The sequence below is a fragment of the Carettochelys insculpta genome, chromosome 1, assembly GCF_033958435.1.
Source record: "Carettochelys insculpta isolate YL-2023 chromosome 1, ASM3395843v1, whole genome shotgun sequence".
Taxonomy (NCBI): domain Eukaryota; kingdom Metazoa; phylum Chordata; order Testudines; family Carettochelyidae; genus Carettochelys; species Carettochelys insculpta.
The window spans coordinates 154,341,110-154,365,503 of record NC_134137.1 but is presented as its reverse complement, the minus strand read 5'-3'; the positions used below and the strand labels follow the sequence as shown (position 1 = coordinate 154,365,503).

At 42.9% G+C, this 24,394-nt stretch overlaps 1 protein-coding gene across 8 annotated transcripts in view; it reads right to left on the bottom strand.

Moving 5' to 3' along the window:
* CNKSR2 (connector enhancer of kinase suppressor of Ras 2) overlaps positions 1 to 24,394 on the bottom strand; it is a 372,822-nt gene that overhangs the window by 288,550 nt on the left and 59,878 nt on the right. For 7 of the 8 annotated variants that reach the window (XR_012645541.1, XM_074994112.1, XM_074994129.1 and 4 more), the window contains exons 2-3: positions 23,362 to 23,525; positions 575 to 777 (exon numbers count right to left, since the gene is read on the bottom strand). Coding sequence is in view for 7 of the 8 variants with exons in the window: in XM_074994112.1 (XP_074850213.1) it covers positions 575 to 777; positions 23,362 to 23,525 (367 nt within the window). In the remaining variant the exon portion in view is untranslated. Of the gene's footprint in view, positions 1 to 549; positions 778 to 23,361; positions 23,526 to 24,394 lie in introns of those variants that run through there. The other variant, XM_074994160.1, reaches the window with a different exon arrangement.

Genomic DNA, 24,394 nt, shown 5'->3' with positions numbered 1-24,394 from the left:
CCATATGATCATAAGCAAAATTTCCATTGTTTTGGCTTACATTAGATAGGTTGCGGGGGGGCCCTGCTAATTGCAGGGACAAAAAATGGGGCCTGACATAAAAAGTTTGCTAATCCTCAGTCTAGAGCTTCACAGACATTCTGCAACAGCATATAAATGCTGAACTGCAACAAAGGTACTGTGGAACTTGGTACTAAAATTGGTACAGTGACGAATAGATTCAAATATTTTACCAGCTCAATAAACTCCAAAAGAACTTGTCTGAATTAAGCCACATATTTAAAAGTGCTTGGCCCTGAACCAATACAAAATTTCATCCATTTGCCTTACCCACGTTAGCCATAATAGTCAATTCCAGGTGAGACCACTGTTACGGCATATTTAAAACTATGATCCAGAGTGCAGTCCAAACTGCATGCTAAATCCTCATCTTTAGAAAAAATTAAATTTCTGTTCTTTACAGCCAACTGGTATATTTACCTTACACTTTAAAGTAAATATAAAATTATATAAATATGTTTCTTTTGGGTGTGTGCATGAACTGGTTACCTGGGAAACATTTGGGAGATTTTACCTGTCCAACCAAGCCAGCAGACTTTTAGCTGCTCCAATTAGATCCACCACAGAAGTCAGGAAGTCGTTTGGTAATTTTCGGCTGGTCCTACCATCATAGTGACCACTCCTCCTCCTTCCAGTTATAAAGTTCTGCAGATTTTTGGCAGATGCATTTAGCTTGTGAGAAAGGGTTTTTAGATTTTCTGTTTCCAAACCATAGTTCTGCATTTAAAAGAAATGACATGAAAAGAAAGTTAATTCTACACCTCGGCAAAAAGTTCTGAGAAACAATAATAATGCTCTTATACTTGGAAACTTAGCCATTCCTGGCAGTTAAGGTAAGAACATGCCTATTCATGAATGGTTCCCACCCCCAGCATATTCCTTTTAAACAGGACACAGAAAGGAAATGGAAAAAGGAAAAAAAAAACAAAAAACCTCTAATCCATTTTTTAGCCATTTTAAAGTTCAAAATCAGGCCTATCATTTATATAAAATAATTTTATAGGTGCATCTGCTCTAGAAAGTAATTATGTAAAGGTCCTGCAATACTACTCCATGCAGGTGATATGTATGCCTTACCCACCCTCAACAATAACTTACTTTACAGTTAATTCTGTTGTTTTTCAGTGGGGCCGCTTCTCTAGTAAGATACTATTCAGCATCCAAACCTAACCTGTGGTATTCCATGTCATATTTGTGGACTTGTGAAATGAGTGGCTATGTCTACACTAGAGGGTTTTGTCAACAAAACCCAGGAGCCTCCAGATTCCCAAGGTGATCTGTTGACAGTAAATCAACAGAACGCAGCACTTTTACCAGCAGTGTTAACCAGCTCCCCACAAGGCATAAGGCTTCATTTGACAGAGATCTATCAACAGAAGATAGGTCCGGCCGTTCCGGGGAAGGGGGTGGTGGGGGGAGGGCTTCTGTTGCCAGAAAAGGCCTCCAGGGTGCTGCGCAGGTGCCCTGGGGGACATCAGCACTCTCTGGTGCCTGCCTCAGGCCCTTCTTAAAGCTGCGTGGAGCCCAGGAAACCCTGTGGCAGGAAGCTGAGAGCATGGAAGCAGCAGAAACATCTATGGTCCCCCGCACCCTCATAGCCACTCCTTTCTCAAGAGCCCTCGCAGATGGCAGCCAGCCAGCCGCCCCCAGACCTCCCTCCCCTGGCTCTCAAGGGAGCAGTCTGAGGGATCCCAGGAGTCACCCTCCTGGACCAGGCCCGAGGTGCAAGCCCTCCTGGACCTGTGTGGCAAGGAGGAGCTACTCCAGGACACCAAGGCACAGCACCGTAATGCTTTCACCTATGCCCGGTTGGCCACTGCCCTGGCATACGGAGGCCACACCCCCACCCCACAGCAGGTCCAGGTGAAAGTGAAGGAGCTCCAGCAGGACACTGGTCAGCACTCTAGGGCAGGACCCGACAAGTGCCCCATTACAAGGAGCTGCACGACATCCTGCGGGGGTGGACACATCACCTACAACCTGCACCGCTGACACAGTGCTGGAGGACCCCCACTGCATCCAGAGCCCCAGGAGGAGGAGGAGCAGGCCGCCGAGTCCCAACCCGCCCCCCCAGAACCGGAGGCAGACACAGCCTCCAAGGCCAGCAGCAGCGCCGGCCATCATAAGCCTGGAGCTGGTCCCCACCAGCCAGGCCACCTCCTGGGCAACTTCGGAACTGGGTGAGGGTCCCTCCGTTGAGTACCCCGTGCATCACACACCCCAAGACAAGGGAAGTGGGTCCAGAGGAGGCGTACTCTCGTCGTCACCCAGCCAGCTCAGGCAGGACCTCGTGCTGTGGTCCCAGCACGTGGAACCATGTGCAAGGCTGTGTGCAGCTCTAGAGAGGCTGAAATCCATACGGAAGAGTCTGCCTCCTGCAACCATTCCCTGAGCACACAAATACCGTGGGCCCCTTCACCACTGGCTGCCCCCTCTATCCTACACTTTTGGCTCATCACACAATCTCTGCTCTTGGAAAGGTGTTATGACACACAAAAGAGAAGCAATCTAAGAGCTTGTGCATGTCTCCCATCATCCTAGTCAGAGAGCCGTTTCATTCAGAGTCATTCAGCAACTATACATTTATTTACACAGTACAGCTGCACTTTAAATCTATCTGAATAATGCAGAGGGACATAAAATTTAAGGTAAATAAAAATAAATCACACACACACACACACACACACACACACACACACACACACACACACACACACACACACACCTCTCTGACAAACCAGAGTCTTCAAGTCAATCTTATATACTGACATATACCACACATTTTCTAGTCTTAGAGAATTTCACAGTTTACTCTTAATTGTACAGTAGCTGGCTCTTCCTAGCCATACACAAGCCCTTCAGAAGAAACTTAATGGCTGATTAAACTTGCAGTATACTCAGAGCGACAATTTTTCTCTGCTATTTGAAGAGTCTCTACCAATTGTATGATAGACTGATTTAGAGTAGAAATACAAAAAAACCTTTCTATGTTAACATTAAAGTTAAGATGGAAAAAGCAAACCACACTGTATAATGCAGTGAAAGAACTGACAGTAATCAATCACCTCCCTATATCCAGTAAATTAATTAAATACACAAGTTATCACCACCACGGCCAATAAATCACAGAATAAAAATGGATTTGCCATGCCTAGTTGTTGGAGGGACATGATGAGCATAAGACTAGAAACTACGAGAAATAAAATTTTAGTGAATGGTAAAATTGCTGATAAATGCATTTTTCAGGGCATGAGAATTATTCACAAATTCAGGTTCAATTCAGCAAATAAATTTGGCCAGGTTTTGTTTCACATGAAAACTGCGTATTTTGATTATTTTGAACTAAAACAATTCATACCCACGTGCAGTTCTGTTTCATATTTTATTTAAGGTTTTCAAAATGTGAAACACTTGAAAATGCCCCCAACATAAATAAAACACCTGAAAAAAATAATTTCTGCTCCAATGGTTTTGTTTAACCTGAAACAAAAGTGTTTTGGTTATTTTGTTTCAGCTAGGAAAACTGCAAAAAATTCAGCTTCAATTCATACCAAGCCATTTTTTCTCTGAAATTTTAGTTCAGCCCCTAACTCTAAAAAGCTCACTCAGCTCTATTTTACAGACATAAGGAAAAGATGAACTAATTGAAAACCATCTCTTTCTTTTCTGGTCATCTGTCCCAAATGTTTGGCTGAATTCACTACAAACAATGTAGGAAACATGCAAGCAAAACAGTTATACTGGACTAAGACCTGGGATGTGAAATTTTATATAGGTCAGTATGGGTTTTGCAAAGTTTAAACATGATTCCATACCTTTGGCTGGCAAGCAGTATTCCTCAAACTTCAGAGGGACAACTATCTCCATAATGAAATGTTAATATCAAGAAATCATTTAAAATTATATTTTTGAAGACACACACCAACACACTTTCTAGTTCATCGTATATTACCTCCTCATCCTCTTCCTAATAGCAATGCATGTTTCATAGAATCACACACCACCAGAATTAGAAGAGACCACGAGAGGTTATCAAATGCAGTCCCCTGTCCTCACAGAGGGACCAAGAACCTTCTGACCATGCGTGATAGATGTCTGTCTAACCTGCTCTTAAATATCTCCAGGGATGGAGATTCCATAACCTCCCAAGGTAATTTATTCCAGTGTTTACCCACCCTGCCAGTTAAGAAGTTTTTCCTGATATCCAACCTAAACCTCCCTTGCTCCAGTTTAAGCCCATTGCTTTCTGTCCTATCCTCAGAGGCCAAGGAGAACAATTTTTCTCCCTCCTCCTTGTAGCCCTCTTTTAGGTACTTCAAAACCACTATCATGTCCCCCTTAAGTCTTCTCTTTTCTAAACTAAACAAGTCCAGTTCTTTCAGTCTTCCCTCACAGCTCATGTTCTCCAGACCTTTAATCATTCTTGGTCCTCCTCTCTGGACCTTCTCCAGTTTCTCCACATCTTTCCTGATACGTGGTGTCCAGAACTGGACATAACACTGCAATTGAGTCCTAATCAGCACTGAGTAGAGCAGAAGAATGATTCCTCGGGTCTTGCTCACAACACTCCTGTTAATGCATCCCAGCATCATATTTGCTTTTTTTGCCACAGCATCACACTGTTGACTCATATTTAGCTTCTGGTCCACTATGACTCCTAGATCACTTTCTGCAGTAAAGAAAACCATAGATATAACGGAGTAATGCGGGGGAGGGGTGTCCATTAAAACTGAATGTCCACTACATCAGAGGCTGTACTCTGAGGGTTTGCTCCTCCGGCTCCCAGCCATACACATTCTGCCCTCAACATGTCAGCTCCTAGGCTCCAAGTCTCCCATACTCAGGGCACAGCTTGGGGGCTCCTCTAGCTCTGAGCCGCCGCTACCACTGTATCTCTCCCCCACCCACCGGGGCTTGGATCACGTCCACAGATCTCAGTAGCGCGGGGGCAGATGTGGCAGCAGCAGCTCTCCAAGCCACAGCCAGGGACCCCACAGCCCCAGCAGTCTCAGCTGTGGGACCCTGCTGCTGTGGCAGCTCCAGCCACTGCCACAGTGGTTCCAGCTGTGGCCAGGGACCCTGTGGAAGCAGCGGTCTCAGCCGCAGGGGGACTGATGGCATCCCTGGTGAGTAGCCATTGATAGTACTATAGAGTACAGTACTGTACGCTACTTCCTTTGAGGGGGGAGCCTAGCAGACATCCGTTCTTACCCATGTCCAGTAAAATGAGGTCTCTTTTAGTGAAGGTTTACTGTACTCCTTCCCAGACAGTTGCTTCCCATTTTGTATGTAGGAAGCTGATTGTTCCTTCCTAAGTGGCGTACTTGGCATTTGTCCTTATTACACTTGTCAGCTTATTTACCTCAGACCATTTCCCTAGTTTGTCCAAATCACTTTGAATTATGACCCTGTCCTCCAAAGCAGATGCAGCTCCCAGCTTGATATCATCTGCAAACTTAATAAATGTATGCCAATATATGCCAATATCTCTATGCCAATATCTAAGTTGTTGATTAAGATATTGAACAGAACCAGTCCCAAAACCGAGCCCTGAAGAACCCCACTTGCTATACCCTTCCAGCATGATTGTGAACCATTAAAAACTACTCGCAGAGAATGGCTATCCAGCCAGTTATGCACTCATCTTATAGTAGCCCCATCTAATCTGTATTTGCGTAGTTTATTGAAAAGAAGATCATGTGAGACAAGTGAGACAATATCAAATTACTTCCTAAAATCTAGATATACCATGCCCACTACTTCTCCCTTATATGCAACTTGCTATCCTATCAAAGAATGCTATTAGATTGGTTTGCAATGATTTGGTTTTTATATATCCATGCTGGCTGTTACCTGTCACATTATTTTCTTCCAGATGTTTGCAAATGAATTCCTGAATTTTGTGCTTATTTACCTTTCCCAGCACAGAAGTTAAACTGACTGGTCTGGAGTTTCCTGAGTTCTTCTTATTTCCCTATTTACAGATGGGCACTACATATGCCCTTTTCCAGCCTTCTAGAATCTCTCCAAACTTCCAGGAGTTTTCACAGACAATAGCTAAACGCTCACATACCTTCTCTATCAGCTCCTTCAGTATTTTAGGATGTGTTTTATCAGGACCTGGTGACTTGCAGACATCCTACTTTACTTTTAACTTGTTCTTTTTTTATTTTATCTTCTAAATCTACCCCCTTCCTACTAGCATTAACCATTCCTTCATCAGACTTCCTGGTGAAAACTCAAACAAAGAAGTCATTAAGCACGTCTGCCATTTCCAAGTTTTCTTATAGGTTACATCTACACTAGCCAAAAACTTTGAAATGGCCACGCAAATGGCCATTTTGAAGTTTACTAATGAAGCACTGAAATACATATTCAGCGCTTCATTAGCATGCGGGTGGCCACGGCACTTCGAAATTGACACAGCTCGTTCAGACGGGGCTCCTTTTCGAAAGGACCCCGCCTACTTCGAAGTCCCCTTATTCCTATGAGAAGATAGAAATAAGGGGACTTCAAAGTACCTGGGGTCCTTTCGAAAAGGAGCCCCGTCTGGACGAGCCGCGTGGCGGCGAACCGCATCAATTTCGAAGTGCCGCGGCCGCCCGCATGCTAATGAAGCACTGAATATGTATTTCAGCGCTTCATTAGTAAACTTCAAAATGGCCATTTGCATGGCCATTTCGAAGTTTTTGGCTACTGTAGACACAGCCATATTGTTTCTCCCTCCTCACTGAGCAGTGAGCCTACCATGTCCTTGGTCTTCCTCTTGCATCTAATATATTTATAGAATGTCTTCTTGTCACCCTTTATGTGTCAAGCTAGTTTGAGCTCGTTTTGTGCCTTTGCCTTTCTAATCTTGCTCCTGAATACATGTATTGTATTGTTTGCTTATATTCATCCTTTGTGATGTGTCCTAATTTTCACTTTCTATATGACTCATTTTTAATTTTGAGATCATGCAAAATCTTCTGGCTAAGCCAAAGCAGTCTTTTTCCATACTTTCTATCTTTCCTACACAGTGGTATAGCTTGCTCTTCGGACCTTAATAATGTCCTTTGAAAAACTGCCAGTTGTTTTTCCTCTTAGTTCTTGCCTCCCATGGGCCCTTACCTATGAGCTCTCTGAGTTTACCAAAATTTGCCTCCCTGAAGTCCACTGTGTGTTCTCCCTTCTACCAGTCCTTAGAATCATGAACTCTTATGATTTCATGGTCACCTTCTCACAAGCTGTCTTGCACTTTCAAATTCTCAACCAGTTATCACTATTTATTAAACTCAAATCTAGAACAGCTTTTTCCACCTTCTGAAATAAAAATGTCTTCAGAGCAGGCTAAGAACTTATTGGATAGTCTGTGCCTTGCTGTGTTAATTTCCCAATGTAAGTCGGGATAGTTGAAGTCCTCCACTACCACCAAATCCAGAGCTTTGGTTGATTTTTGTTAGTTCAGAAAAAGTGTCATTCACCTCTTCTACCTGGGTAGGCGGTCTGTAGGTGCTCTCAATGTATCTGTCTCCTACGTTCATCCACCTCAGTCCAGGCATTCACATTTTTAATATATGAGACAACAGTTCCTCCCTGTATACCCTGCCTATCCTTCCTGGGTAAACTGTGCCCTTGTATACTAATATTCCAATCATGTGTATTATCCCACCAAATCTTTGTTATACACCAATTATGTCATAGTTGTGTTTATTTATTAGGACTTCAAGTTCTTCCTTTTTATTACCCATACTTCATATATGTGTACATAGGCATCTAAGATATTGATTTGCTTTTGCCTCCCAGTTCTTCCTAGTTCTTCTTTTTAATCTGCTGTTATAGCCCATGATCCCTCCCATTTCCAACCCAACTCCCAGGTCTGCAGGTTTTTTACCTTCCTGTGGGCTTTGGTCACCTGTCCCTGTCAAACCTTGTTTTAATGCTTTCCTTTTCGAGTCTGCAACCACATATTGTCTTTCCCTTCCTCAGAAGGTGAACCCCATCCCTACTTAGCAGTCCTTCTTGGAATAGCATTCCGTGGTTGAGGAAACCAAAATGCTCCTAGTGACACCATCTTCACAGCCAGGCATTCACCTTGAGGATGCACCTGTCTCTGCTTGGGCCTTTACCTTTGACAGGAAGGATTGAGGAGAACATCACCCATGCTCCCAACTCCTTCACCAATACTCCCAGAGCCATGTAGTCACTCTTGATCTACTCAGCGTTACACCTTGCAGTATCATTTGTGCTCACAAGAATGCGTGACATGGGTAGTAATCACCAGCCTGATTAATCCTCGACAATGCCTCCATAACATCTCGAATACAGGCCCCAGGCAGGCAGCATACCTCCTGAGATGCCATGTCAGGGTGACAGATGGGTGCCTCCATACCCCTCAGAAAAGCGTCTCCGACCACCACTACCCTATGTTTCCTCCTCGTAGTGGTGGCAGCAGACCTCCCAGCCTTGGGGTACAAGGCTTCCCTTCTTCTGTAGGGGTTGACTGCTCATCTCCTGTATCTCCCATATCCAGAATGGCATAATGGTTTCCTAGTACCACAGTAGGAGGGTTGGGAGCAGGGAGGGAGTACCACCTGCTGCAAAAAGTGACCAGCTGCCAGTGTCCCCCTGAGCTATCTCCTCCTCCATGGATGGTGCGTCAGTACTATTTTGTGGTGGGACAGCTATCTTACCCTCAGCGGTCTCCACATGAATACTGTCCAGGAATTGCTCATGGATTCTGATACTCCTAAGCCTGGTCACCGCCTCCTGTAGCTCTCCCACCTACTTCCTAGGAGATTATACCAGCAGACACCTTTCACATTGCACGGCCTGGATTTCAGTGAATGGGAACTGCAAGTCACAGACCCTGCAAAACCACACCAGGGTCTGGTAGAGGCATCCATGATCAGGAGGTCTGTCCGACTACAGGTACATGTAGAGGAGACAGAAGCAGTGCTGGCACAGGTGTGGCAGGTCTTCCTAACTATAGTAAAACTCCCTTTATCAAACTTCCCTGTCTACAGCCGCCTGTCCACTCTGCTTCTGGCTTTTAAGGCCTGCTCACCTAGGTCAGGCCTACCCCATTGCTAGCCACATAAGGGAAGTTTTATGTTTTATCAGCGCAATTCTTCAGACAGCGCATCTGAACTTTTTCAAACCCTTAAGACTCTTTCTTTAGAGAATTATTTTTCAAAATAGAATTTGTGCTTGAAAACTGGACATAAATAATACTACTATTATTGCGCTGCCTTAAATGTACATGTTGAAAGTTCTAAGTGCAACACTATACAGGGACTATCAACTCCCTGATCCATCAAGGACTGTACCAATGGCTTTTTCACTTTTTCTTCTAGGGTACTACATCTTCAATACATCTCCATTGCCATGCTATTTTACTTGAAATATCGCAGAGGTGGAAAAAGTACCCAAGAAGTACTCAAGTAAAAGTGCAGCTGCTTTTGAGGAGGGACGTGCTTAAGTACAAGATGCTATTATCCCTCTGGAATACTACAGTAATCCCTCAAGGTATGCCAGGGTTGCGTTCCATGCAACCCTTGCATACCTTGAATTTCACATAAGTCAGGGAGGGCTTGGGCGATGGGTTGGAGCCCTGGGAGCGGGGTAGGGGGCACCTGCAGCTGCCACTTCCCCACGGCTCTGGGCAGGGGATGGGGGTTTTAGCCCACATGGCTGCCCGCAGGGGAAAACAGCTAGGTGAGCTGAAAGCCTTCCCCGTGCCTAGCACCACTCTCAGAAGGCTGAAGAAGGGGATCTTAGCCTGCCTGGCTGCCCGCAGCTGCAGGAAGTTAGGCAGGCTGACAGCCCAGAGGCTTCACATTGTGCAAAACTCGTGTTAATGCAAGTTTTGCACAACGTGAAGCCACGTAAAATGAGAGTTTACTGTACTTGAGAAAAGTACACACACATACGTACACATCACATCACCTCTAGATTGTACTCAAGAATCCAGAAGTGAAAGCAGCTGTACTTTCACTCGCATAACTTTTTGGATACTTTTTCCACCTCTGGCAATAAGTAAACAAACAAGTCACTATCTTGAAACTGGAAACATCTAAGAGTAACACCACCACTAACAAACATTAAGACGAAGATGCAACCATAAACAAAAGTACCTTTGCTCTTGAGATTTTTGTTTAAACCAGCTAACAAATCTTTATAGCTGAACTCAAAAAATGTAAATTACTTATATGTTGTTGCAAGGGGAGGGGTGAAAAATTACAGCATTCTGTCAGTCTGGTCGAGGTGATAGGACACTAGACTGAGATTTGGTATGCTTTAGTTCTATTTATGGCTCTGGCGCTGACCCTTTAAGGCCATCTGGAGAAGTCACTTCATCTCTCTTTTCTCCCTGACCCCCTTTCGCTGTCTTACCTATTTAGGCTGTAAATGTTTTAAAACAATTACGTGCATCTACATTGTACAATGGTATTAAAACCAAGGTTTAGGTATTGATTTCTACTATAATGCATAGAATTAAACTAATAATGATATGCATTGTTCCTCCATTCTTCACTTTTACATCAAGGCATACAGGCTTAGAGTAATATTCTTAATACTCTGTTGTTACATTTGAATGATGAGGGAAAATGCCATACAGATTTATAAAAAAACACTTAGAAAATTCACTACTATGAAAACTCAGGGCCATGAGTTAAAGTTTCCCATTATGACTATTTAAAGATTGTCTATATTTCTCGTCCATCTCTCTTCACTGGCATGGATGGGGGAGGAGAAATAAAATGGTAAAACAAGGAAATCTGTTGCTTTTATAGTGCCATCACTAACCATCATTTAAAAAAATCAGTCTGGAGCACATCCTATTTCAGAACTATTTTATATCAGTAATGTACTCTATTTCAATGAAATATCTCCCCAAAATAGAATCTAGGTATAAAAAGAAGTGTGAATATAGATATATCAAGTTTCTGCAAAAAATATCCTTTTGCACAGATGCACTTATTAAAACCCCATTATGTTAAAAAAATAAATAAATAAAAAATTACCTTTAAAGCAGAGGCCAAACAAACAAGTCCCTTCCCCATCCCCTGCCCCACTAGGCTAAATTAAAAAAAAAAATGTGCACGTTAAGCTTTGAAAAACTTGTCCAGGGTAGTAACTCCCAAGTCAGATCATAATTTAAACTTAGAAATGCAACACCAATGCGGTTTTCCAAGTGACACTATGCATTTATTTTCAAGCATTATAAAAAGACATGATTGCATGCTTTGAAAAATATTATGCTTCCATAATCCAAAATAAAAACCAACCACTGAAGAATTACCAGAGATTAAACAAGTTCAGAAATCCCTTTTCATAACTGAAAGGCATGAATGACTGAACTGCATGGCAACAGGAGTTACCCTAATCATACCACAGCAGCACTGGCTCCAATGAAGTCTTCCAGAACAATCAGAAAACAAGATCCTGAGGAAGCTAAATTTAACAGAAACCTACATAGCTTGGCAGCAGGTGTTTGGTAAAGTTTGTGGGGTCTATTAACAGATATGTAATTGCTTTTCTATATTTTCATATGGCAGTTTGAGAGTGATGAACTCCTCAAATTGACAAGAATCAGCATCAATCACAGAGGGCAAGGGAACAGCCTACTCATTTTGCCTGCAAAAGCTCTGTGCCATTTTATACCTTAAGGGGGAAAGCTGAATGAACCCCTTTGGACTAGCTTGAACACAAGTGCTTAACTATCAAAACAAAACAAAAAAGCCCATTTAATAAACATAAACCTAAGAAAAAACCGTAACATTTGCTAATAGGCTAAAACACTTCACACCATAGCATAAACAAAAATACAGTCTCACATGTATTCAGAGGCTAAAGCATTTCACACCATAGCATAAAAAAAAACTAAAAAAGCTGAATGTTCCAAACTGGCATACAGCTATAGAGTTATTCCTACCATATCTACCTGTTCTACAAGTGTATCAGTTTAAAGCTGCTGAGATCTAAGCCTCAGGCCCAATAGCAGTTTCTCAGACCTTTAAAATAGATGCGCAACTACGATCCTCCGACACTGGCACTAGTGCCCTGATGTCTTCGAGCACATCTGAGCCCTGATCTACCCTAGGAAGAAAAAAATCGATTCAAGATACACAAATCCAGGCATGAGAATCGCGCAGCAGACATCAACTTATCTAAAATCAATTTTTGCCACCACCCATCCAGAGGGAAGTCAACAGGAGAAACTCCCCCATCAAGTTCCCTTAGTCTTGCAACTGCCAAGAGTACTGGGGTCAAGGGTGGTGCCATGACAGTTGGATTTAGCCCTCCCCACTAGGTATGAAAATCGAACCCAGGAAGATCGACCACCAATAAGTCAAACTTTCCGTAAGTGTAGACGTACCTTGATATCAACATCACTGCATATCATTTACAAACATACAGGGTAGAAGATGGATCATATGGCCGCCTTACATAATTTCCTCAACCATTGCCTCTCTCCCTTTACCACACACAGTTGCTGCACTCCATGTGGAGCAAATTTACATATTCATTGACCAGAGTGGCTCTGCTGCCATGTAGATTCATTTGAATTCTCTAGTAGGCAACTGAGAATCCCATTGTGTGTCCCAACCAGTAAGGTTGCTCCTGACCTGCAAAACCCTTCATCCCTTTATAGTAGATGTCACAAAAGGATATCATTTTCCCTCGAGGACAAAAATCCAGAAACGCCTGTAAAATTGTTCAGTTTGGGTGAAAAATAAGCATTACCCAAAGCACAAATATAGGGCTACTCTCTTTAAGGCAAAAGGAAAAACAGGAACAAGACCAGGAGAGGAGAATATACAGAACCCCACTGATCTGTGATGTACTGAGCTGCTGTCTCCCACCTGGAGAAGGTGGCAACACAGCAACAGGATTGCCAGGTATCCAGTTTTCAACCAGAACACCTAGTTGAAAAGGGACCCTAGTGGTGTAACAGGGCTACAAGTTGGTTCCCTGCCTGCCTGGAATCCACTTAGTTCCAGGAAGTAGTTCATAAATCTGGCTCCTTGGCACAGGGGCAGTCATGAGGACTCCGTGTGCTGCCTCCACCCAAGTGCCGGCTTTGCAGCTCCCACTGCAGGGGCAGGGAATGCCTGCAGGCAGCTCACAGAGCCCCCTGGCTCCTCCGCCTAAGCAACAGACATGCTATCCACTTTCAGGAGGCACCTGAGGTTAAGTGCTACCCTACTGAAGCCCACACCCCAACCTACAGCCGCAACCCTGATCCCTCTCCCACACTCTGAACCCCTCATCCTCAGCTCTGTCCCAAACCCCACACCCCTAGACAGAGCCCTCACCTCCTTCCACATTCCAAGTGAGTGAAAGTGAGTTAGGATGGGAGAGGGTGAACAACAAAAGGAGGGGTGATGCCTCAGGAAAGGAACAGGGCAGGACAAGGGTGTTCAGTTTTGTGCAGTTAGAAAGCTGGCAACCTTAACCAGCAGCAGCAGCAGCTGACAACGAGTGAGTGAGTGAGCGAGCAAGCGAACGAGCAGAAGGAGAATTTCTCCACCTCTGGCACATATCTGTCACTACACCTAAAACATTTTTAAATACAAAGATAATTGTGGACCTTCTGAAAAAATGTTTTAGCTTAAATCATCAAGACAGTTTTTTGAAAATATGAACGCTGAAGTCTGCATGATAACTAAACTACATCCTAAATAAAGACAAATTTAGGAATGTAACTTATCTATTATCCCTGACATTTCTCAAGGATATGAGTAACAGTTACAATGATGAACTGAATTATTATTTTATCCATTCTTTGAATGAGGCAATGTCCTGTGGAAAACATTCTATCTAATTGTACAATTAAAGACTACATCATAATGCAAATGCACAGGGGGCTGAGTAAAGGTTTCATGAACAATCTTAACTTCAACTTCTGAATGCTGGACTTCGCAGTATTAATAATGTTCTTTTTTCAAACAATAAATTATGTTAAAAGGAAGCAAACAAATTCCACCATGTGGGATGCTGACACCACATGGTACATCATCTAGATTTACATCTTTCAATACACAAATCTCTACCAATTGATGTTACAGAATAGATGGAAGCTATAGTAGTAGGCTGTTAGCCTCTTTGTGGAGCTGTCAATAGACAAAAGATGAGATACATACTTTGCTAGTGAGATTTACCAGAGAAGGTGAAGACTCAATTTCTGAGCCCAGTTGTAGGTTCTGGAGGGGAATGTGTTCTCTAGTGCAGTGTTAATGAAGTACCCCTTTTTAAAACACAATTATATGTACCCCCAGACTTCTCTTCTGTACCCCTAAGGGTACATGTACCACTGATTAAGAAATATGGTCCTACGGTAATCTGAGGTGTTGAAACAAGTGCCATTCAAACTTTCCTGTCTCCTTCCTGCTCTAGTTTATATAACCCTCCCTTCTCATGTTCATCCTTCCATCACATTTCTCACTCTCTTCATTTCAGTCTGGTTGCCTCTTTTTCAACCTCACTGTCTGGGGGCTAGAATGGGATAACTGAAAGCACAGAAGAGAGTCTGCCTGCTCTACATTCCTGTGCCCAGTATCACAGAGGACCCAGACAGCCAGGAGAAGCAATCGTAGTGAAAGTCCTGCTCAGCCCCTGGAGCCCTCGGCTGGAGAATGTTCAGTTCATTGGCATATATGGAGCACACTCAATACACTCAGATTCTATGGAGAAGAATTTTGCTGCTAAACTGCACAAGTCTCTACTGAGCATATGCAGTCTGAGATTTACAGAGTCTTAAAACTTGGCAAAATTTGCATAATTTTTACATGGACAGTGCCCTAACTCCACCTTGCAAATTTCGAGTCTGCTGCAGAGCAAGGAGATATTTAATGAAATGGTTGCAAAATGTGTACATGTGTGTTTTAACATAGGCAAACAATATTTTTCCCAAACTTCATTCTCAGAAATGCCTGAACTGTTCTGTCTGAAACAAAAAACAAAAACAAAAAAAAGCCTGAAGCAGACAGCATTGAAAATGTCAGCCCAAATGGTTAGATATTAGAAAAGTTATAAACCTAAAAACAACTGAAAATAAGTTCTTCTTATTGTAAGTATTGGCCACCCTTGATCACACCCTTAACCAGCTCCCTGTATAATATATTTCTCAGCCCCTGCAACCTCTCCCAGGATCCTTAAATGCCAGTGCAAACACTGTTAGGCACGTCAGTCTACAGTGTATAAATTATGCTGTTCTGTAAGTGTACAGTGTGTGCTCATCACACTTTATTTTCATAAATACAAACCATTCCAAAAGACTTCTTTTGTTGCTGAAAGACAGAAGGTGACTGAGGTAAAAATTTTATTGGAACAACTTCTAATGATGGAAGAGACAAACTTTGAAACTTCACAGAGGTCTTCTTCAGATAACCAGAGTGTCACAGAGTGACACAACTAAATACAAGGTACAGCAGACAGTAAAGCATAAAGAGAAACACATGTTGCAAAACACCTAAAATGAAGTAGGCAATTAACACCTGTACAATTGCAAGAAAAACAAACAGTTAGGTTACAAATTATTGTAATGAAACATAAAACCAAGCTCTGCTGAGACTGTGATTTTTAGTGTGTAGCAGGAGTTATGAATTTAAATTTCCCGCCTTGTCTTTTGAAAGTGACGTACAGATTTTCTTTGAAGACAAAGACTAAGAGGTCAGATATGTAGCGATCATACTGAAAATTATTTGCCCATAACTAAACATTTTTGTCTTCTATCATTTTTCTGTTTGAGGTCATTCAAGAACATGATTGCTTGGTTCCACCTACATAGCTGCAGTCGGAGCATTTAATGCACTGCTTGAGGTACACCACGTTTTGACAAGCTCATGCAGGACCCTGAAAGATGTGTTGTAGAATGTATGGATCACTGTAGCAGTAAAGATGTGTCCACAGGTGTTAAAAAAGAGCAAAAGGAAGTTTTTCTTCACACGGAGCACGGTCAACTTCTTGAACTCTTTGCCAAAGGATGTTATGAAAACCAGGACTTTATTAGAGTTCAAAAAAGAACTAGATAAATTAATGGAGGTTAGGTCTATCAATCCGTATTAGCTAGAATGGGTGGGAATGGTGGCCCTGACCTCTGTTTGTCAGGGGCTGGAAAGGGACAGGAGAGGGATCATTCAACGACTACCTGTTCTGTTCACTCCCTTTGGGACATCTGGTATTTGCCATTGTTGGAAGACTGCATACTGGGCTAGATAGACCTTTGGTCTGACCCAGTATGGCCGTTCTTACGTTTTGCATCTCTTGTTTTGGGCAGGGCTGATGCTGCTTTGCATTGGTGTGTGCTGATTAGTAGGGAACTTGCTTTTGACAATGACATTGGGATTTTTTGGGGGAGGAAAGGGAGGGCACACTTTGTTTGAAGGCCAAAAAAGAAGTTTTAGGAAGGATTTCTTTCAGAATGCAGTCCCCATCAAACATAGCTTAGAATTGTTTGCAGATACTTCATGACATTCCTTATAATTAGCAGTTTGTCTCAAACTGTAATTTAGCTTTGAGCCATCTGGATACCTTTTCCAGACCTAAAGAAGAGCACTGTGAAGTTTCAAAGCTTATCTCTTCCACCAACAGAAGTTGGATCAATAAAACATATTACTTTGCCCATCTTTTGTCTGTCCTTTCTTCAGATCAACTTACTTACAACATCTGTCTTATTACTAATATTTGCTTTGAGATTTTGTTGACTGAAAACCAACCTACATTCAAGTGACTGCAATGTTGATCAGTACTACCCTGACAAGGAAGTGCTAGAGTGAGGGAAAGCAATTCTCCACTACTGGGACTTTGAGGCTACGGTTACACTACAGCACTCTGCCAACAGAAGTCACTGTAGGAAGAGATTTCCTGACAAGACTTCTGTCGACAGAGTGCAGCCACACACAAAAGCCAATTGGAAGAGTGCTCTGCTCTGTCAACAGAGCAGCCAGGCTGTCCAGCTGCTCTCTCAACAAAACAGGCACCTGGAAGCACAGCAGACAGGAATGCCCATTGTTCTGGATGCCTTGTCGCTCGAGAGAAGCCAGCCCCCCACCCACCCCGCCAGAAGAGCTGACAAAACGTACTTTTTTTGTTGACAGAACCTGTTGACAAAATGCACTCCTCCTCATCTGAGCAAGGCAGAAGGTTGTCGGTGAACGTGCTGGGTTCTGTCAAGATACTGTTGACAAATCCCGTTTTGTGTGCAGATGCTCCACTAGTTTTGTCAACAAAACTGGGGTTTTGCTGGCAAAACTTGCTTGTGTAACTGTGGCCAGAGTTTCCCATAAGTGATGCTCTTGGTCCCAGCAATCCATCTGTACTTTTCAGATAGCAATTTCTATACCACAGAACTCTCTACTGGGAATCAGAAAGGCTTAGACACTAAAGATTATCACTAATAAAACATTTATAGAATTATTTTGTTAGTTTAATTCTACCGGAGTCCACAAAACAAGCATTAATTGCCCCTATTTTTCTTTGTTCTTTCAATTAGATCCCTGTGGTCCTAGTGAGCTACCTGCTCTCATTCCTCTATGATTTAGTATGTCAGAATACCACTGTGAACATCACACCCAGTTCTCAAATGGATACGTTAAAAGTAGTAGTAAAACCGCTGGCTTTGCCATAAATGTGACACCAGTTTAAAATCTGTTATTCCATAGCGGACAGCTTTAAATACTAATGCTTTGAATGGATGTGCACCTTTGAAAAATTCCCCCAACTCTCAGAAGCACCTTACACCAAAAGCAACTGCCAAAATTTAATTAACTGGTTAATTGATGAATTTAATTAATTCAGGTCTACAAAACAGATTGTAAACACCTTATATTCACATGGAGAGGGGGAAAGCAGGTTTGTGCACAGGCCTGCTTCTCCACAGAAAGGGAAATAGGATATCACAGTGCCCTCCTCCCTGCTATACAGCCTGAGGCATGTGTGTGGGGAAGGGAGGGAAGCTGGGTGGACCAGGAGAAAACTGAACAAGCCAAAGGCAAAGGCAATCATCCCCACTGAAGGTTTGGGCTGTGTTATCTCTCCCTGCAGAACCCCCTCCCAGGAGTCCTGCCTTATGGGGCCATAAAGAGTTCCTAAGTGACACTGCTCCAATGTTCAGGTAGGGTTTTATCCACTGGCGCCACTGGAGCTATGTCTCTTAGGAACGCTCTGGGTGTGTCTACACGTGCACAGCATTTCGAAAAGACCGGCCCTCTTTCGAAAGAAGAAGGGGAGCGTCTGCACATGCCATGCACGCTTTCAATGTGAAATCAAAGGAACGCAGCCTAGACATTGAAAGCTGGACCCCGATCCCATACAGGAAGAGCGCCACCCATTGAAAAACAACATCGAAAGAAGGCACGTGTAGATGCGCCACAGTCCGCTCTTTCGAAAGAGGATTCCTCCACGACGGTGCCCAGCCTGAGCGTGGAGACGCTCTGCCCTGCCAAGCAGAGCTCTATGACCCGTACATCCGGCTGCTCTTAAAGCCGCACAGACCCAGAAGCCCCGTGGCAGGAAGCTGAGAGAAGGCAAGCTGCAAAAACACAAGCTCCAGGCAGCACGCCCTCTCAGCTGCCCCCAACAATGACTGGAGGCACATGGCCAGTGCCCAGCAGTCCCCCAAACCCCAGGGTCCCCCCTCGGAGCCACCACAGGGCTCCCAGGGGTCTGTCCCTGAAAAAAAGAAAAGGGGTCCCTCCTGGATGGACTGTGAACTGAGAGACCTCCTGGGCCTCTGGAGGGAAGAGGTGAAGGGGGCCCTTTAAGGAGGAGGCTGGCTGTGCCCCCCGGAAGGGCTTGGCAGCCACGCAACCCCATCCACAGCATCTCTGCCTCCCTTCTTTCGAAAGAGCTCTCGTATGAGTGTGGATGCTCTCTTTCGAAATAATGGGAAGGGGTCTTCAAAAGAGTGGGTCAGAACTGCGATGCACCTTTGCTATGTGGTCATGTTCTTTCGAAAGACGGTATATCGATTTCCAAATTTCGATTTTGCTCTTTGAATGGTGGGCTCCCGTGTAGACACAGCCTTTATGGCCTCATCTGCCACTAGCAGACACAATCCCATTCCTGAACACATCCCTTCTACCATCCTTTGGGAATCCATCAGGTTTACTTACCATCTCCATGGCCTTATTCCCAAGGGAATGAAGGCTGGAGAGAAATGCATACTGAGGAATCTCTGCAAATTAGATTTGTTTACTAATAACAAGCAGACCTGTAGCACCTTAGAGACTAACATGTTTATTAGATCATGAGCTTCCATGGCTAAACCCACTGCATCAGAAAAACCTCCTCACTGAGGTGTTCATCTTGTGAGGACCCTAACCTATGGTTTCTCTTTCCACTACACCTTATAAAAGCACTAACTTTTTGAAGTTACATCTGAGCGCTATTGAAAATAAGTTTTTTATTTCCTTAGTTTATTGACAAATTAGGAAGCTCAAATCAAAGATGGGAAAGAACAGCCATGTGAATGCAACCATAGCTTGTAAAGGCCAATAATAAAAGAGAGAAACAAAATTTAGTCCTATTTATTGGCATGTTTTTAATCTTCTCTCAGTAGCACAAGGGTGTTTAAGTTTAATGTCCACCATTATTAACAAATATAATTTTGAAGTCTAACTAGTGACAAAGGTAGGTAAAAAAAAAAACCTTCTGTCTCAGAACTGGCTTTGGAAGGTAAGATAAAGACAAAAAGCTTACTTTTCAAAGGACTCATTTTTGGGTTAAGTAGCTATATTTTCCATTCATTTGCATAAAATGTCTCGTAGTGACAGCTAATTGGATAAGGGGGCACATAAATATTTTCTCTGGCAAATCACAGTGATACCTTTTCTGCAGTAATCCTCAGGACTGATAAATTTGAATGCACGGAACACAACAGAGTTCTGGAACTGGCCACAGCAATTTTACCAACTCTGCAATCTTCACAGCCAACAGGCAGTTCCCCATTCAGTCACTCTCACAGTCAACCAAAACCCAATTGCTGACATTTCTGATAGTAGTCAAATCCCCCATTACTATTACCTATCCCTTCCTAACAGGGATCTCCTTCCCTGGAGAGGTATTCTCAATGCTAGAGGCTACCACAACATCATCTAGAAGAAGGGTCTCAACTTTGAAACAGTTTCTCTCCATGGCAGCTTGACATTCTCCAAAACTTTTGTCTTCCTCTACAGCACAGAGGTCAAACAACTGGAGATGAACTGCTCTACAATGTCCCTGAAAATCTCATCTTCACATCTCTCTGTCTCCCTTAGCTCTTCTATCTCAGTCACTCTGGTCTCAAGAGCCTGTATCCTGTCTCAAAAGGTAGGGTGACCATCCATCCTATCTTTGGCGGGATGGTCCCGTGTTTGGCAGGTTGGTCCCATATTTGGGATGCCAAAATGTCATCCCTACTTATTTTTTAAAAAGGGACTAATTGTCCTGTATTTGGGCCCTGCCCCAGCTGAGCTTTTCCATGTGCAGCTGCTAGCCGGAGAGCACGTAGGTCACTTTCCCGAGCCTCAGGAAAGTGGGGGAAGCAGGAAGCATGTAGGCCGTGCTGCTTCCCCAGGGCTCCTGGGGAGTGCTGGGGGCTACCGCTTGCCCGGCGCTTGGGGCAGGCTGACGGCTGCCGCCTCCTTCCTGAATCCCCAGGGTTTGGTGGAGCTGGGAGGAGCTGCCCCTCCCCCCATATCTCCCTGTCCTGTATGTGTGACAAGAAGATATGTTCGCTCTACTCAAAGGGTCTTGAGCTGCTTACACTGAATTCACATATATGCCACCTGCTTACAAGGCAGGTAATCATCTAGTACTTTTATACCACACTCATTACCATCATTTTTTAATACTTCAAAAATTTAAGTGAACTTCAGAATATTTCTAGGGTGACTGAGTTTAAACACAAGTAATTGATTAATCTTCCTTCTGCAACACTGCTGCAAAGGAGTGAGTCATTCATTACGTTTTGCTTGCAGTGAGGTCATTGCATTGTCTTTCAGACATGAGCTTCACAATTATGGATCTATTTGATAGGAAGTTGTGCCTCCTGTGCATAAGAAAATTGGCATAGGTCCACTGAAATCCAGCTGTTATGGGAGGTAATGAATGAACTGGTTCCTCATTTAATTTAGGTCAGTCCCTTGAAGGTGGATTGAAGAGAAGGATTAAAACCTTGATTATGATCCCATGGTATTTAACCAGTCAATAAACGAGGACGAGAACTAGATGATGTGCTCTTTGAGGACTGTATTATGAAACAGATGAGCTGCTAAATCAGTTAGGCACTGCAGCACTGGACACAGCAATGTCTTTTAAAGACCTAGGTCTTCACCTTTTAGATTATGTCTACCCTATCCTCAAATATTTGTTTTTTATTATGTCTCAGTCTAGGGTTCCTCCCAATAAGGCTCAAAGGACTACAGAAGAAAGCGCACACCTGTAGAAATCAAGTTAAGAGTTACTACTATCTAAGAATTGCCCAAGCATTGATAGAAACAACAGTAAAAAGGGCCAGATTTCTTCAATAGTCTTAGAAAACTCAGAGCTACTGCAGACTTTCACAAGAGAACATCCTTGGTTCTGCTACAGAAACTTCTCTTTTTCCCTGTGTGTAAACTAATAAATTAATTAAAATTAAATGTATATCACTGATATATGTTTTGCCACATATAGTAGTAAAATGAGGAACTTGTTGGAATCTAATATTATAATGTGTATAAAAGAGAAGCCAAATGTAAGTGACACAGCACAGGGAAAACTATTGTAATCTGTAATGGCAGGGTTCCCAATACCTAATCCTGCCAATAAAGGAGTTGCCTTCATATCAATTATATATCATTTTAAGTGGCAACGTGAAGCAGTAAGTGTAATATTAGCAGAAGATTCTTGATTGCAATAAATGAGTTGTGAAAGAGGCAGTAAATAAAAGGACCTAAAACCAAATAGTGTGTTTACAGAGATATTTGACCACAAAGTGAAATAATTGGAAATGTAACTGTTTAGTTAATGCATAGACTTAGCTTAAGTTAAACAAGAAGAACAGGAATTGAAGACTTAGACAGCTGTTCCAGCCAGCTGGAGAACAACAGTTATTGAAGTGACTTTGCATTGTACACTGGACTTTTAAAATGAATTTACAGAGCACCCAAGATTAGAGAGGGACTTTGCATAAATTATATGAACTTTTCAGCAGCTACCACACTGCTGACAGAGGAAGTGTACCTTGAGCAAACATTACTGCAAAATTGTCCAAGTTGCTGAATGGAGCAAGCCAGCTGGAGTTCAAGATATGACCCAAGGCAGTTCTACCAACAGTTACAGCCTAACTTTTCTTACACAAACTGGCGTGACCAGATGATTTAAAATTCCATTCCCAGTCTTCCAAATCAGAGATACCTTTTTGTACCACAAACCCCAAGTACCATCTTACTGCCCATTAATGTGAAATTTCATGGTGTTGTAATCATGACAGCCCCAAGACCATCAAGGGTGGTCACAGGACTGCCACCCTTACATGTCTGTGCTGCTGCACGTGGGGGTGCTGCCTTCACAACAGGGCAGCCAGAGAGCAGCAGTTGCTGACCTGGTGCCCGGCTCTAAAGTGAGTGCAGCTGCCGGTGGCAGTGCAGAACAAAGGGTCACAGGGTATGGTTCAGAGTTGTCACATTTTAATGGAATCATCCCCAGTCTTCTCATTTTCTAATCAAACGCCCAGCAGTAACACCTAGCTCACAGCTGAGAATGCAGACAACCGTCTTAGTGAGTGTTATGCCTTTCATGCCTGCAACCAGATGCCAGGAGGCATACACATTATTTACACATTATATAATTATTTCAACAGGTAATCCTTTTTACTGTGAAATAAAAGCAGCTATGTTTTAACAAGTTGAAGTAATCATCCAACTTGTAATTTATAATACTCTAAGGGAGTACATGAAAGGGACACTGAAAACTGACTTGATTAATGTCAGGACCTTCTGTTTTTAAAAGGCAACCAGAACCCAATTATTACACTCTCATACAACAATTTCACATTCCAATTTGAATAGAAACTAGCATTTGAGAAGAGGATGATATTCTAAGACAGGCTGATTTTTTCCTCTTAAAGCTGATGTGCAAGCCTCTCAGTCTCCAATCTGTAACACCTGTTTATTAAATTAACAGCTCTCTCATTAGCTGCTTGACATGATGGCATCCACTATTTCACATTCTACAACACATATAAAAGCGATTCAGCATTTTATGTCAAGAATTCGTTGAACTATTTAGCAAGTTCTCAAATAATATCTAATTCTCATTTTCCTGTCCTCCCCTTTTTCCCAGGAAGTTTACCAGTGCACAGAGCAAGTCAACTGCTTCCAAGATAAGCTCCTGGTGGCCAATTCGGGTGACTCCTAGATCCTCCAGTTCTTGGTGAGTAATACGTAGCAGCTGGTCCCCACTAATCTTCTCCCTCTCAAAGTTCTTAATATACTGTTGTAGGCAATCATCAAGACCTACAAAAATAAAAGTAGAGAGGAAAAAGGGAAAAAGTTAACATTCTCGACTGCACAAATAAAAAGTCAAACTAACATGGATTAAACAAACAATAGTTTGTGACGGACTTTTGCAAGGGCACTAAGCAAAATGTTTAAGCATTAAAAAACATCAAAGGATCTAAATCTATGCTTCAGAGAGAGGAGGGAAGGGGGTTTCTGCCACCTTTGCACACTTCAGATTATGGGCTACTCCTGGAGCCAAAACAGCAGGCCTGGTTCCTCCATTTATTGCAGCCCTGAATCCCTTCCTGTGTTATGCATGTGGATCTGGCACCTCTCCCATTCCAGGTCTTCCCAAGACAGCTGCCTAACATCGCTTACAGCAAACCTATGCTGCTGGCCAATGGCAGTGCATCAACAGCTGCCATATAGTAATAGACCAGTGGATAGGGTTTTGAATAGGGGTAAGGGATTTGTGGCAAAGTATGGGAGAGACTATGTGGAGCACAATGTTTAGGACTTACAGTACATCTACACTTACAGGGACATCAACCTGGTCAGAGTTAATCTTCCGGGGTCTGATTTTGTGCTCTTAGTGGAGATGCACTTAATCAAACTATCAGGGTCAACAGTCACCCCTGTGCTCCCTATTCTCATGAGAAGTAAGGAAGGTCAACACTCTCTCAGTGAAGACGGTCAAATAAGTTGACTGTAGATATGTCAATTCCTGCTATGCAACTGACACAGCTGCAATATCTAGGACCAACTTTAAGGTCTAGTGTAGGCCTACTTTTAGTTTGAGTCTAGCTTACTACATATTTTTTCCTAGAGGAAAAACCAACACATTACTCGCTAATGCCATAATTTGTTACCTTTTTTTTGGGGGG